At 39.1% G+C, this 17,192-nt stretch overlaps 2 protein-coding genes across 2 annotated transcripts in view; one reads left to right on the top strand and one right to left on the bottom strand.

Annotated features, from left to right (window-relative positions):
• The window catches only part of LOC127644548 (gastrula zinc finger protein XlCGF26.1-like), a 91,263-nt gene that overhangs the window by 54,175 nt on the left and 19,896 nt on the right, over nt 1–17,192 (top strand). The gene's annotated exons all lie outside the window — the stretch shown is intronic.
• Nucleotides 4,481–15,779, bottom strand: LOC127644555 (gastrula zinc finger protein XlCGF8.2DB-like). The gene is made up of 2 exons (XM_052127770.1): nt 15,688–15,779; nt 4,481–9,020 (listed from the first exon to the last, which is right to left on the bottom strand). The coding sequence occupies exons 1-2, from the start codon at nt 15,740–15,742 to the stop codon at nt 7,936–7,938; spliced, it is 1,140 nt and encodes a 379-aa protein (XP_051983730.1). The 5' UTR covers nt 15,743–15,779; the 3' UTR covers nt 4,481–7,935.

Below are 17,192 nucleotides of genomic sequence, written 5' to 3'. Positions count from 1 at the left end.
ATCTCGCACGCTATGTCTGTTTGTTCCTCATTTGTCATTCAGGGTCCTAAACTGAGGTGCTGCACTTGGGCTGGCTTTGTCGTGCCTGTGCCGAAATGTGCATGCACGATCACACTGAACAAGGAGTAGTTCATTTTGAGAGACCGTGGAAGAAGCAAACTGGAAAAACTTATATTTGTGATTGTTGAAATGTAATTGTATTAATGGACTATTTCATTTGTATGGCCTTTATGGATGTTAGTTTAGACATAATGATGTCAAAATGTATTATAAATGTTGGTCTGTTCCAAGGGAGGGGTGGAGCTGATGTGTATATAAGTGGCCATAGAGTAGGGAAGAATCAGTGTGTGATCTTGAGACTTTATTGCAAGAGGTTCTCTGAGTGTCATATGCAACACATTTTTTTTGTACATTTATTTTTGTTTGTTTGTTGTTAAATTTGTGGATGGAGTTTATTTAGTTTTTCCTGAAAACTTTGGGGAGCACAAATAAAACTGTTGCACTTACTGTATGTGCTTGACAACTGTGCCATCAATTATTTTTATATACCCTCCATGCAACTATGCTACTTGACATATGGTGGCAGCGGTGGGATGGCCAGTCATAGGACAGTCAGGAAAGTGCATCTCCCAGCCAAAAGAAGTGGGTTGCTGTCCCAGTCCAGGGCTACCATTGTGCAGGAGATGGTTGATTGGGGAACTCTACTGGTGTCTGAGGAAGAGCCAGAAGACAATGGAGTAGAGGTGGGGGCCTGGCCAAGGACCACAACATATATAGATACTTTGCCCCTTGCTCCAACCCCAGGAACTGAACTGACATCTCTACTGTGAGAATTTCTGTCAGACCAGAAAATAAAAGAGTAAGGCCTCCTTGAGGAGCTAAAAGAGCTGAGGATGGCACTAATGCAGGGGCCTCCACAACCCCAGCTGATAACCCCAAGCGTCCCCAGCACTTAAAGTCCATGCTTGGAGTTAACAATCCTCCTTCCATGTCAGAGAGTGCAACACCACCAAGGAATAGGAAACCTGAATAAACAAACTGCAGCAACAGACATAGGACCACATGAAAAGCCTCCATTCATTCCAGCAAAAACACAAACGTGTAGATTCGTCACAAAGGTGTTCCTCCACAAAACAAGCTCCAGCTGCTAGGCGGAACCAGCTAAAAACAACAACAACAAAAAACAAAAAAAGACGGTCAGTTTCCTCAGGCAGTCAAACAAATGTTCAATGAGCCAGCTTTACATGAGTGGAACAAATTACCTAATCACTCCAATGTCCTGCAAAAAATATTCCAGCCAATAGGAGGCATAAGCAAAAAGAACATGCGGATTCATCCAAAACACTGTATCGAAGTTATTATGTCCCCTCTGTTATTCCACAAAACAAACTCCAGCCGTTAGGCAGGACCAGCACCAAAAGAAACAGAAAACGCGATCTTTATCGGATGATCTCGTAAATTTGGCAAGAACTGATCGGGTCCTGTATCTCGCAGCGGATCGCCAAGCCGGAACTCTGAGCTCGCTTGATTTCCAGCTTATGTCGAGAGGACTCGGAAAGACTCAGTCCAGAAATTCAACCATATTCTGACCCTCTGCTTGTTCAGGAATTCCAACAATTCGGACGTTGTTCCATCGGTTACGATTCTCCATATCTTCCAATCGATCTATGTATTATAGTGAGCTCCTCCAAGTCCGCAACAAACTTCATCAGCATTGCCAACACATTCATCAGTTGCCAAATTTCATTCACTTCACTGGCAAAATTGACTCCTGGGCTTTCGGCCTGCTGCTCAGGGGCTTCAGCTTGAGCATAAAAGTGTCTTTTATTGTCTCCAGAGCCTGAGGATTTTGAATTCTTTGACATATTGACTTCCTAAAACAGTTAAGTATCAGGGTGTATAGTCTCTCAATGGTTTATTACACAAAAAGTATTAAAACTAGCAAAAACAGTGTCATGTGACTCCCCTTTTTTGTTATTTTCAAGTTTTATCTTAATAAAAATTTTTCTAAATGATTTTGTGTTTTGTGTTTGTTAGTTCAGGGAACAGACAAAGTCTCTATATGATATCTAGGTGATACAGTCTCTATGTGTTGTAGTTTATGTGACATTTGTGACGTCTCAAGGAAGCTAGCAGACATTCGGATTAGCCAGTTTGTCTGCTTCCTGACCCGAGTCCCAGTTAGTCAAATACTATCACTATTAAGACTATGAGCCAAATTACTAGAGAGGAGAACAGCACCTTCCCTGAAGGGATGTAGTCCATCTCTCTTTAGCAGGTCAGGTCTACCCCAAAAACTCTTCCAATTGTCTATAAATCCTATGCCATTCTCTGGACACCACTTAGACATCTAGCCATTCAGTGACACTAATCTACTATAAACTTTGTCACTACGATGAGCAGGGAGGGTGCCAGAGCATATTACAGTGTCTGACATAATTTTTGCACATCTATTTAACATTACCTCTAGTGATCTCACTGGCGAAGCTAGACATTGTTAGTGCCGACATGAACAATTTTTGAAAATCTACGTTTAGCATTAGCTAATTTGATGTCAGATGCCCGAGCCCTTGAAATGCATTAAATAATAGTGGCTGTAGTCTCTATTTCCAAGTTCCCTACAATAGAATCTCCTATAACAAAGATGCTTTCAACATGATTCTCAGTGGGTGCATCACTGAGGGGGAAGAATTGACTGGAATTGCTTTGCTGAGTGAGTATGCTGCCAAGACGTCACACAAACGGCACTAGAGTTGGAACCAAAGTGTGTGTGTGTGTTACTCGCTGTTCTACCTGGATAAGAAACAGTATCTACTGGCTTCTCTTTATCACTGACCTCCACTAGCATTCGGATGTGTATAACTCATTAACCTTCTCCGTCAGCCTGATTAATTCCTTACATTTCTCACATGTGAATCCCTCACTGCTGATGAAAGAAGCTATAGTAAACATGTGGCATGTAATGCAGGAAGCAATAACTTTAGCGGATACCATGACTTTACCGCAATTGTTTGTTGTTATTGTTGTTCTTGAGCGGAGAGGGTTTGAGATTGATGTGAATCCCTCACGCAATTGTTTGTTGTTATGGTTGTTCTTGATAAGTGGTGCTTTGAGATCGATGCAATAATCTGTGAAACAGAGGAGAAAATGGGTGCGCACGGTAAAATGCACGCAGTTTAATCGTGATAAAAATAGAAAGCAAGTGCACACAGAAAAAAGCCCACAATTGAAGTGCTATAAGACAGTAATGTGGGGGTGAGGGTGCATGCTGAAAAATGGCAGAGGGTAAAGATTAAACACTGAAAACAGAAAGATAAGAAGAATGTGAATGTGGTCTGTTTCTCACCCACACCTATCATATCGCTTCTGAAGACATGGGTTTAACCACTGGAATTGTATGGATAACTTTTATGCTGACTTGTGATTTTTTTTAGCTTTAAAATTTTGGCACCCATTCACTGAGAGCTGAGAAATTCTTCTAAAAATCTTTATTTTAGTTCAGCAAATGAAAGAAGGTCATATACAATTGGGATGGCATAAGGGTGAGTCAAAGATGAGAGAATTTTCATTTTTGGGTGAACTATCTCTTTAAGTCACCTTTAAAATATTTGTTATGGACAATTAGAACAGGCGAAAAGTCTATCAAGAATTTGTCCATAATTCATGAAGTTGTATCACTTCATTCTAAATTGCACATGCCTATTTGCAAGTTTACCATTGTTCTACCCTTGTTTAGCAGTGGTATTTGTAATAAGGCCATTTACACAAATAAGACCATGGATGGCTTCTCTTCACTGTGGATAGGCGATTCTCTAGCAGTTCCAAATCTGCCCTAGTTACCCGTCGGTTAATTTCCCTAATTAAGAATCACAGCAGAATCCCTTTTATACCAGCGTTGGTCTTTCCTTAATTAAAGATTTGAATTTCTCCAATTAAGAATCACAGCAGAATTTATTCCAGCGTTGGTCTTTTCTTAACTAAAGACATACATTTCTCCAACTGAGAATCACAGCAAAATTTCGACTGCATTCCCAGACAGGGGATGTTCGTCTTTCCTCAACTAAATAACAATTATAAAAATTATCATCTATTGAGAATCACAGCAGAATTTTCTTACCAGAAAGGTCGCCTTTGTCAGAGTCTGTGGGTTTTCCCCTTTGTTTTGTTCTTTGGATGGTGCGCTGATCCGATCTCACACTCAGGCTTCAGTTTCCCACTTCTGACCCTCATTTATGGGGGAGGTTTGGATTTCTCAGGGACTAACCCCGACAGCTTTATCCTTTAGCACGGAGTTCATTGTCGAGTCAGACTACCATCCTGTTTGTTACTGCCAGTTTGTTGTGGAAATTCTGTAATTAAAGACTCAAAGACTGAGGTTCCTTTCTAACAAGTATTTAATAAACACACTTGCAAGTGGACTCATTGTCAGGTAATGAGAAACTCTACAGCATATATAGGCCTTAGGAGGCAGCTGGATTCCATCATTCAGCATTCCTGATAACAGACTGACGTACAGTAATAATGCTCTTTTCTTTAAATTTTCTCTCTGGGATTAGCCGCCCCCACCCTTGTGACAGCTCTAGCCTCCTCAACCAAAGGCAGGGGTGCGAGAACACACTTGTCTCCACAGGTGCAGGGAGTGATTTTAGTCATACACACACAGTTAAGACATAATGTATGATTGTGATTACATATTACTTAGTATATAGTATTAAAATGTCTATTACAGATATCAATCGCATCTCTTCCCCAGATAAAATGGCTGAGGTGGGGATTAAGACAAGAGAAGTCCACTGTCCTCATACTCTATATTTTTAAGTCCAAAGACAAAATCCCTTGTGCTCATAACTCATGTGGTTCCTTTCCAGAGACTATAGAACAAGAGCAAAGGGGGTAGCAACCCGTGGTGAGAAAAAAAGCAAGCCGCAATGATGTGCTATACTCATCGTGCTGTCGTAATGCAGATAAAAATGCATAGGAAATTGCTCTTTCAGGTCACACGGTTTCCAACTACGTCCTAACATGTTGCAACTCAAAAGGGAGAAAATTAATCCTCGCTTCGGCGTGAGTTGCTCATGCAACACGGGCCAGACAGAATCGTGCAGTGAACTAAAGAAAATCTGAGGAGATGCTTATAAGGAGCAGATGGCACAGCTCCTTAGGGGTGTTGCTTAAGTTTGTGGGATTTTATAGGGCTTCAGACCATTGTTGCCACCTGGGGGTGTTTCCCAGTGTGTCAGCAACTGATGCAGTATCAAAGAGACTTCGAAAAGAAACTATTGTCGTGAAATAAAGAGGCATTTCAGCAGCTTTATCAAGAGTGATGGTCCTATTATTTGTCAGGCTGTTGATACAAATATATAAGCTTAAGACAGATAATCAGATGAAGTTTGTTGTATCATCTTCATAAGACCTCAGGACAGTTATTTGAAAACTGAAGGAAAGTTAAGCAAATCTTCTCTACTCTTTAACACTGATTTATGGAATATTTTGAAAAAGATGTATAAAAACAATTTTCATCTTGTAGTTTTTAATGCACTCTGGTATACAGTAGATGTTAATCTGCAGAGCTTGCATTAAATGCTTCATATTTCTTAGATTAAGTATATCTAATTTTTCATAGAAATATGGTTATATGTTTTTGTGTGTCCCTCCAACAGATGTACTGGATCCTAATGTCCCTTAAAGAGGAAGTCTGTATTATAAAAGAAAAATGAAAAAACACTACGTTTCTTGAGATTTGTTTGCAAGAGAAAAGTGTCAATCAAATAATAACAATTACAAAATAATACAGTGCATCCAGAAAGAATTCACAGCGCTTCACTTTTTCCACATTTTGTTATGTTACAGCCTTATTCCAAAATGTATTAAATTCATTATTTTCCTCAAAATTCTACAAACAATACCCCATAATGTGAAAGAAATTTGCTTGAAATATTTGCAAATTTATAAAAAAAAAAAAAATGAAAATATTACATGTACATAAGTACACAGCCTTTGCCATGACACACAAAGTTGAGCTCATGTGCATCCTGTTTCCACTGATCATCCTTGAGATGAGGAGTCTATTCTCATTTCCAGTTACAGTGTTTTGGGACTGGAGTCCACCAGTGGTAAATTCAGTTGATTGGACATAATTTGTAAAGGCACACACCTGTCTATATAAGGTCCCACAGTTAACAGTGCATGTCAAAGCACAAACCAAGCCATGAAGTCCAAGGAATTGTCTGTAGACCTCCGAGACAGGATTGTATAGAGGCACAGATCTGGGGAAGGGTACAGAAACATTTCTGCAGCATTGAAGGTCCCAAATTGAAGGCCTCCATCATCCGTAAATGGAAGTTTGGAACCACCAAATCGGGGGAGAAGGGCCTTAGTCAGGGAGGTGACCAAGAACCCCATGGTCACTCTGACAGAGCTCCAGTGTTTCTCTGTGGAGAGTAATTGCACAGAGTTTGCACACTTATTAGGGATGTGCATGGATAGTCTTGTCACTCGGTTAACAGTTTGACATGCCTCCATTCAAATACCAAAATCACTATTTGTTTATTCTACATGTCCAATAGAGGTCTGCAACTCAACTTGACAGGACCCAAGAAACCATTGAGTTTCAGGCTGTGTTCAGGTCAGTATTTCAATTATAGGGTGCATTAGTTGTCGATAACATGTGTTTTAGTGTGTCTGCGCTGTTTTTAAATAAATCTTTTTCTGGTCTTTGACCTTTGCACCACATCCCGCCGTTTAAATTTTCTTTCAGCGTCTTGCACTGGACCACCACATTTTTATACATGGTGTCTAACTTATTTTAAAGCCACTTAAGACACCTGCGTTCCATTTCATTTGTTGGGATGCATCAACAATATGGGGGAGACCAGTGAGATGGGAACAAAGTGCAGAAAAATGCAGGTGTAGTGGTGGTTGATGAAACGGAGGAGGCAGTGAAGACATTACAGGAGTGTCTGGTCGAAGAGCAACCATTGCATTGTCCAACAGTGGCTCATGTCTCTGATTTGGTGAGTGATACACCTAACCTTTGGAGTTTCCAGATTGAACCAGTAGGCACTTAAAACATCTAAAGTTGATAGAGCAATCTAATGAGTTGTAGCTGCCATAAGGGGTGTGCTATGGGCTCAAGGTTACTTGACCTAGGGTGCTCAATCCTTTTCCTGGAGAGCTTCCTTCCTGCAGAGTTTAGTTTTAACCCTGCTGTAGCACAGCTACATATGGTTTTTAAGTACAGATAAATCTTGATTAGCTGGTTCAAGTGTGCTTGATTAGAGTTGGAACTTAATTTGCCAGGTAGATAGACCTCCAGGAGCAGAAATGAGCACCCCAAATAAAGATACAAAAGCAGTCGAGGTGAGTCTTGAAGGCCGTTCCTGGATGGGTATTGGGACGGATAAATGCAATGTTTCTCAAGACTAAGTGTGGAGGCAGTGGCCCACCGTGCTGGTCTACAACCTGGCTTCCACAGCTGTCAAAAGATTGGATCGAGGGATAACTTTTAATGGATCGCAGCGAGATAGTTGCTCTGAAATGAGTACACAACATGGTAAAACCGTTTGACAAACCTTTTCCGGGCTGTATAGGAGCATTCCACCAGCTGCATCCAAGAATGTCACTTACGATGGGCTTAAGCCATTTGTGCACTCTATCACTGAGAATGCATGCCCAGAAACAATGCTTGCACGAATAAAAATTCTTATATATAATAGTATATTGGCCTAAATATAATTTGTGTTTATTCCAAGTTTATAAGGGACACCTTATAAACTTTGGACAATGCTTTTTTAGATGAGCCTCTAGATTACATGATTGGTGAAACTCTTCCTACATGGGGTACAGTGGTATGGCTACTCTATGCACGCTCATGGATTTCAGGTGTCCTGACATAATGAAACTCTTTCCATAATGTGAACACTAGTATTGTTATTCTCAAGTATGACTTCCTATGTGCATTTTCAATTCGTGAGCTCTGCTAAAAGCTTTACCACACTCAGAGCATACATGAGCTTTCACACCGCTATGTGTTATCTGGTGCTTATTAAAATATTCCAGTCGTGAAAAACTCTTTCCACAAAAAGAACACCGGTAAGGCTTTACATCTGAATGAATTTTCAGGTGTATCTTTAGGTATGATTCCAACGCAAATTCCTTGCCACACTGAGGGCACGTGAAAGGCTTCTCTCCAGTGTGAATTCTCATGTGACGCTTAAGATTTCCTTTCTCTTTGAAATTCTTTCCACACTGAGGGCATGTGAATGGCTTCTCTCCAGAGTGAATTCTCATGTGATCTTTGAGGCCTCCTCTCTGTGTGAAACTCTTTCCACACTGAAGGCATGTGAAAGGCTTCTCTCCAGTGTGAATTCTCAGGTGACAATCAAGAACTACTTTTAGTGCGAAACTCTTCCCACATTGAAGGCATGTAAAAGGCTTCTCTCCAGAGTGAATTCTTTGGTGCCTCTTAAAATTTCCTTCTAGTGAAAAACTCTTTCCACATTGATGGCAAGTGAAAGACTTCTCTCCAGTGTGAATTCTCATGTGACAATCAAGATTTCCTTTCTCTGTGAAATTCTTTCCACACCGATGGCATGTGAAAGGCTTCTCTCCAGTGTGAATTCTCAGGTGCTTTTCAAGACTTACTTTTAGTGTAAAACTCTTTTCGCACTGAGGGCATGTGAAAGGCTTCTCTCCGGTGTGAATTCTCAGGTGCTTCTCGAGAGCTCCTTTCAGTGCAAAACTCTTTCCACACTGAGGGCATGTGAAAGGCTTCTCTCCGGTGTGAATTCTTAGATGCCTCTGAAGATCTGCTTTTAGTCTAAAACTCTTTCCACACTGAGGGCATGTGAAATAATTTTTGGCTCTTGTTCTTGGAGTTCCTTTTTGTGAGAAATTATTTTCAGTCTGTGAGCAACTAACAGATTCTTCACCAGTTATGACATTTTCAGATTTATGATACTGATGGTGTTTCTGATCCACATCGTTCAAGTCTTGACATTCCTCTTTCACTTCCATCAGATCTAAAATGAACAGTAAATAAAGACAAATGTGAAACAAGAAATACAGCTGAACTCATTGAGTTGTAACATTCTCCTGATTGGTCAACTTCAGGTAGATTGCCAAATTGGCTCATTCAACCTCATATACCAAACAAATTAAAGCCGATAGTGTCAGAATATTCCCAAAATGTCTAAAAGTGTTTGGGAGGTTGTAAGCAGCTCGTAAATTGCTTGGCTTCGCTCGTATTACCTCTCACATTAGGGCTGAAGGATATGGACAAAACAAATCTAATGTTTTTTTAAATGCTATTTGAACTGCGATATGATAAACATACAACAACAACAAAAAAAAAAGTTTCATTTCCTTTAACCAAAATTAAACCATGTTTTTCCCATGCTTTACTGCCGAATGGAAATGCTGTTCTAAAAAGAGGGTTTATTTTTGAGTCTTCTAAAATGAACCAAAGTAAACACTACAGATATACAGCTTTGCACATATGTGCACCACAGTTGGAAGCGCGTGGAGACAAATTATGTATTTATTTATTTAAATCGCAGCCCTTGCAGTTTGATTATTGCACTGGGTCAAATTGCGATTTTGATTTAATTTCTGTTCATTGGTTAATCTCACATGATGCAAGCCAAGACCACAACAGCACCCACTATTTCCGCGCGTTTTCTCACGTCAGGAAAGAATCGGTTGGGAGCTCGTACGAAAAGCGAAAATTGCACCATGTACACCTGGCCACCTGGATCATGTCAGAGATCATGAGCTTAACATGGCAAAATATTCTCAATTTAAGACTGGCCGTTATCTATATTTATTGGGCGGGTGAGGGGATCCAACATAGCCAATGTTCTGCATCTACACCATGGGTGCACAACCTTCTTTAATATAAGATCTACTTTTTCTTTAACTGCTAAATCACGATCTACCCATGTCAGTTTGTAACTCTTATTTTGAAAAGCAAGCCATGGAAACAAAAACCGTGATAGTGATAGCTAGCTTTGACTTTAGCTGCTTTACCTTTCTTTTCCCGAACTCACTTTTAGCAGGAAAAAAAGTGTTGTTTTGTAGTTTCATTCAACGTTGTCAACATTTCAAATGCAAAAATACAAATAAAATTAACCCTCCTCCCATTTCTTGTGGTAATGATATGTTGCGTCACTCATTTTTGCTTAAATCACTACTTATAGAGAAGTAATAAAATTATTTGTTGGCAATGAACGCATCAAGCTTGTGTGTTTGGTTTTCTTCAGAATCAGAATTCTTGTATCCTTTGGTGCAATTTTTCACATTCATGCTTGCAAAGTCATGAAATTAACTACTATTATTATCGGGCATGTACATATTGCTTAAAACACAAGCAGTTCAGCAAAGTAAACACACAATTAGCTAACTGAATCACAGTCAGCCTGTTAGGAAGTATAGCCAGCAGCTACAGCCCTGCTGTCATGGAAACCAGTAATGATGATAGGTAGCTGCTAGCTAGCAGCAAGCTATTCAGCTAATATATTGTTGTGTACAGAACAAAACAGCAATGACAATGCAATAAAGCCATCAACTGAATACAACAGCAACTCTGACAAAGACCATTGCTGTTTATTTATGCACAATTTAATTAACAGTTTTTTTCATGATACATAGCGCTTTCAATGGAAAGAAAAGTATTTCTTCTTCTTGTGATGTTTATTAGCAGTTGGCAATCCAGCTAATGGTGCATCACCGCCACCTACTGAGCTATACTGTGGATCGTCAAAAAGTCTTTCAGTGGATTTAAAAATCTGTTGATGAAATTGGCGAAAGTTAAAGAAAAGAGGTCACACACTTTCAGGCTTATATCCTAAACAGTATAATTCTTTAACTTCAAAATACAAGATGGCTTACTCTTTGGAGGTTCATTCTTGTAGCCTAAAAAACATATTGAATGCTTTTCCTATCCCATTATGGTATGAAATATATATATAGTTATAAATATCGATACTGAACGATATTCTGATATTTTTGCCACATCGCCCAGCTCTACCTCCATTCATGTCTTTAGACTCATATCAAGTAATGCCAGTTGTCTTGTGGTATCTGTTGTTGTTTTTTGATTATCTATGATATTTCAACACAATCCTAATCTGGTAGAAGCTTTCTTTTTGTTATGTGTGGCATATGGCACAAAATCCTCATTGAAGTTCAAATGCTTTATTCCAGAATCTATTAGACTGCTCAATGAGAAAGATTTACCTGTGTAACTATACAAATGTGCTACACTATTTGTATTTTCTGTATGGATTTCATGGTACATTTATTTGTAATTTCATGTTGTGTCTGTAAACTGGGTAAACTATTAGTGTCTGTATTCACATGGCGGTGATGACCAATTTCAACCTGGTGCAAATACACATTTCTGAGAAATCGGATAATAATGTATCAACCAATCAACCCACATTTATGTGCAAATTCACGCTTTTCACTAGAAAGTGGATCAGTCCCAGTTTATTTGCCCACTTTGACAAATGGTAATAATGATGACATTGACAGGTACAAGGAAAAATATTATGTGTGAAAAATCTTCAATTTATCAACGTTCATGTTCATTAGAAATAGACTAATACACTAAACTGTTTCTTTGCTGTCAAAGTTTGACTGAGAAGTAGGTCTGTAACTAAAACAAATCTGTAAAGTTTATCTTTTAGTGTCAGGTTTCAGATGGCTTAAAAAAATCTATAGATATAAACAGGACATTTCAAAGTCCGAGACCCAATTCTGGTCGTCATACAATTTTGTCCAAACGTGTAATTACACTGTTTTGCCTTTGAGTGCAGTATTGTTGTTTGAAGATTTTATGGAAACCTTCAGATACTGAACCTGCAGTTTTTTCAGATTGTCACGTCGTTGCTCAATGGTTTTTTGTTATCCAAGAATACGAAGATAGTCAACAATTTGACCAAATATCTCGGAGTTCTATCTAGTTGTTCCTGTATGCTCTCGTCTGTCCAAATTTCAAGTAAACACTGCACCTATGACACAGACCCAAGTGATCCTTTTGCCAAGTCACATCATTGATGTCATGTTTCGAGTTCCGTGCTACGCCAAACTTAGCGTTCGCACTAGATGCATACTGTACCTGAGCCAACTGAACCGTGCCCAAGTCCACCTCTTCAAGTGGGCCAAGGAACGGTTCAGCATACTGTGCCCAGGCACGGAAAGGTGCGCTCACACTAGTCAAACGAACTGAACGTTGGGGGTCAAACGTGCTCGGGCATGGTACAGATTGCCTAGTGTGAATATACCCTAAGTGATCTTCTGACACGCTATATTCTGTCACGTTCATTACAATCACAAAATTCATACGTGGCACCTAAACTATGGAATAGTCTCCCTAAACACTGTTCGAGATGCTGACACACTCACTCAGTTTAAGTTTAGACTAAAGACTCATCTATTTAGTCAGGCATACACCTAATTTATCCTTCAACTCACAATTAGGCTGCTTTAGTTAGTTCTGCCGGAACCAGAAACATTCATCATGATCTATAACTCAGCATGAAATTGAATGACATATATGCTAATATTATTCTATTTGTTTCCATGTCTCTGGTCACCAGATCCAGCGCTGTTCCTGCTTGGTGTCGGATTCCACTGCTACATGTCACTGAGGGATGATGACAAACTATAGCCGGTGCAAGCCAGACATCTGGGGCTGACCCTAATAGTTGCCCAAAAGTTAGTCGATAAGAGTCTTGGTCCACCAAGTTTTGATTGGTCGGTTGGTCGTAGAAAAGAAAAACTCCACAGGAAACCGACAAACACCAGTATTACCCCTGGTTGGATGCTAGGTGGTACTATGGGGTAATTTTGAGTAAGCAGGTTTAAGGTTAATCCTACACAATAAAGCAATTTTTATTTATTTTAACTAAAAATTCAAATGAAACTGTAAAAAAAATAAGTGCAATTAAAATGTGTGTTCTTCAACTTTTTAAAAGATGGCTTTACAACAGTTGTGGGCAACATCTCTTTGGAAAATAACCTACTTCATCTGTGCATTCTCTACCGGTCAGTAAATAAAAACATTTTTTCCCTCCTTCACGATATAGATAGATATATTGCAATAACCAATTAGATCGGCAACACCTAGGCTGAGGGATTGGTGAATATTCTTTATTTATTGATTTTGCATTGACATTTTAATTAATTGAAAAAAAAAATTAACACACCCGGTCCCTTATCATGCTAATCAAGCCTCAGAGAGGGATAAAGGCCGACTGCAGACGGCGGTGCGAGAGAGAGAGAATGTTTATGCGCAGCTGACCATCGTGTGTTGATGTTTGTGTCTTTTTGGTTCTGTTTACCATTAAAAGATCATTTATATTTTCAAGCCGGTTCTCGCCGCCTCCTTTCCATTGAACTGCTTTACACTGGAGCTGAAACCCGGAAAGGAAGAGGGATACGCCGTAGTGGAGTTTTCGCCACTACCATCCACCCCAATGGAGCAGCCGTGGCCATCTTCCAGGGGACGGAGGAGCTCGGACGCCTGGAAGTGGAGGAATTGGTCGCCGACCGTGAGAGGAGAAGGGGCTCCTAGCCGACAGCCTGGAAAGATCAGGGCTGCTGCCAGGGGCAGAGGAGACCCCTACCAGCCACTGAAATGGGGTAAGGTCTGAGATCACCAACCGCGAGCGGGGAGGAGCTCACATCCGACTGCTTGGAGTGGGGGAGACCCCTTCTGTTCCCCGAGAATGTGGCAAGGCGTTCCATCCGCCAGGGGCTGGAGGACTGCCTCCGATCCGCCCGGGGAGGTGCGGCTGTCATCCACTAGGGGGTGGAGGAGTGGCCAAGGACCCAGCTACGGCGTATCGGAGGAACGGCGTGTAAGTGTTTTTCTCTCGCCCACTGCCGCTCCGTGTTGCCTTTTCCCTCTCTTTTAAATTTTACAGTGTTTTTTTATGTACTACACTGTTACAGGAAGTACCCCCTATTTTAATTATTTTTGTTTCCCACCCACTGTCCCCTCCTAGATTCAGGATGGCGGGGATGACCTGCCGGCAGACGGGGCTTAGGGCACGCCCTCCCCCAGGGAAAGGCGGGAGGGTGTACATTATACCGGAGGCTCCCCGGCCTGAGAAAACGAGGGAGAATGTGACAGGGCGGAGGGCGGGATGTGATTCTACACACCCGGTCCCTTATCAGGCTATTCAAGCCTCCGAGAGGGATAAAGGCCGACTGCGGTGCAAGAGAGAGAGAATGTTTACGGGCAGCTGACCGTCGTGTGTTGATGTTTGTGTCTTTTTAGTTCAGTTTACCATTAATAAATTATTTATATTGTCAAGCCGGTTCAAGCCGCCTCCTTTCCATTGAACTGCTTTACGATTTGATAATAATAATAATAATAGCCTAATAAAAATAATAATTTAATACATTAATGGTAAAATTTGCCAAATATCATCTTGACATCTCAAAGGCATCAGCTATTGACAATCACTCTGACCATCATCGATCCCAGAGATCATCATCATTCGGCACAACCCTAATGTGCATTTCTCTCTATAAAGCAAAAAGCCATCTCTGGGTTGCTTTTAAATCCTTTCAGATCTAGGAATTGTTGCCACCTCTGAAAAGCCAAGCCGATATTGATTTGGGTTTTATTACTGACTCTGCTCTGTTCAGGGTTTCTTTGTTTTTACAACCAGTGATTCCACGGAGGTTTGCCATATTGAATGATCCATGGTCAATTTTTCTCATTCGTTGTGACAACAAACATTCAACTTCATGCGACTCCCACATCATACACGTGCTACAGAAGCCAGATCTTATTTTCTCTGTGTACAAATATGCAAACACGCACGGGCAGATGACATATATGCCATTTCCTGTAAAATCCGTCCTGACAGCTTTACAATATAAATCCTAATTATAGGTTTATCAAAGTGTATTTGGGTAAAGACATGGTTTGGAAGATGGATTTTTGTTGCCCTCTCATTATTAACATTTTGTTGTTTTTTAAAAAAGAAAAGAGTTAAATAGTGTAGCTTTAATATAAACAATATAGGCCTACTTGCATTAGTCTTGAGCTGAAAATTTTGCCCCGATCACTTTTTAATTTATTGCTACACCCCTGCCTTCAAAAGAATCTCCTTAACTGTTAACTGAGATTTTGTTATTCGATTTGTCTGTCATTATTCAACTATTAATTCAATAATAAGTGTAAAATTACATAAATAAATAAAATGTTCTAAGTAATTATGCATTACATTAAATGACAAACAATACAAAATTAATAATGATATCAGATGTATTTTATACATTCTATAAATCTTCTTGCCCAAGGTATGGGATCCTCTTAACCTCATATTTCTTTTAATTTTGGGCAATGAAAACTAGAGTCAATGTTTCTATTATTTCACACAATAATATGTGATAATATAAGGGTGAAGCATCATACATCATCATCATCATCATCATCATCATCATACTCCTGTAAATGCTAAACACATATCTAAATATGTTACCATTTAAAAGTAAATGCACATTGTTTTTAAGGGGGGCATCTTTACTCATCTTCCCCTTGTGTCACAAAATCTGCTAGATTCTGGTATTAGCCTTTTTGTTTGTGACAAGAGCTTGCAAATTGTCTGAAGTTTTGTTACCTCAATGTTCTTCAACTGTTATTATGAAAAATAACGAATGTACACCAACCTATTTGTTGCTCATTATCTTCATTTTTCACTCTGCATGCTTTTGGATCATTCATGCCTTCACTCTTGGAATAGCTGTTTGCAGACTGATTGTACATGATTGCACGTCTTCTTCTATTATTATAGATGGTTGGCAAATCAGCTTTTGGTGCATTACCGCCACCAACTGGATTGGAGTGGAACAGCGATGAGGAAGGATCTTGCTTTAATAAACCTCCAAACATCATCATTCACAGACATCCCACCCAGCAAAAACTAATTTCAGGGAGGTAGCTCCACAATCACCCAAATAGGTCTAGTTAGCAGGAAGAGTGATCAAACTTTATTTAAACTCCATATTATCATATATAAACATCAATAGAAAATTCCACACAATCAACATTGCACAGTTTACAACTCAGGTACAAAGGATTCAGTTATTCAAAATTTAACAAATACAAATAATAATGCCAGAGTATTATAAAACAAAACAAATAAACAAAGGGATGAGATGCAATTTATCTATCAATTTTGAATTTGCAAACAACATTACAAGCCCTGGAATCTTTTTTATTTTAAAATGTGTTTTTTCACCAGACCACTTCATTTTATGTGAAACCTCCCCAATAAAATTAGCAATTGAATGATATATGCTTTATCCTTTTCTATCCCACCGTCATTTACATATATCATTATATCAGTCCCACCCAGTTTTATTTCTATATTGAGTTTCCTTTTAATGAAATGTTCAACATCAACCCAAAACATCTTTGTGTAATACAATGAAAGAATAAATGGTTTCTTTATCATTATTACAGTTCACACGAGTAATCAATATTCAGTTGGAAACATTCCAATACATGTTTCACAGGATAAACTCAACGCATTTTTTTTTAGATGAAACTTCCTTTATTTTATTATTAACAAAGAATTGATCAACTGTTATCCAAGCCTTATGCCAATTTAAATCTCCTAATATTTTGATGACCAAAAAAATAAACTGGGGGATATGTAACATTATTTATTAAATTTCTAATGCAATTATTTGAAACTTTGTTTATTAAGATGTTAATGTTTCCAATACAAATGTTATTTTTGATATAATCAAGGTTGGGTTTTCACTACAGTTATTCTCGAGAAGATACAATACCTTTTTGGGTATAGCGTCCATCACAATTGCAAATTCTTTAGGTCTAATTGGGATTTAAAACTTGTGAAGCGAATCTGTGTATGATAACAAACCTCATCACTGTTCATTAACTGACTAACTAATACAATGTTATTATAAAAAACATATATTAAAAAACAGAGATTTGTGTTTGTATAAAATATCCTTATTATTCCAAATATGGTATCTTCTAGGAGGGAAATTATGCTTTAAGGCCAATGTCCATGCCATGAGAGATTGTTTATAAATGTTGCAAGTTTCACTGGAAATTTATCAATAGAATAATTACATTTTAACAAGAATTCAAGGCCACCGACTGACTTAATCAGGAAGTTGGGAAAGGTGTTCCACATATTATC

Source organism: Xyrauchen texanus, chromosome 6 (genome assembly GCF_025860055.1).
Source record: "Xyrauchen texanus isolate HMW12.3.18 chromosome 6, RBS_HiC_50CHRs, whole genome shotgun sequence".
NCBI lineage: Eukaryota > Metazoa > Chordata > Actinopteri > Cypriniformes > Catostomidae > Xyrauchen > Xyrauchen texanus.
This window is presented reverse-complemented; position numbering and strand designations above follow the sequence as displayed.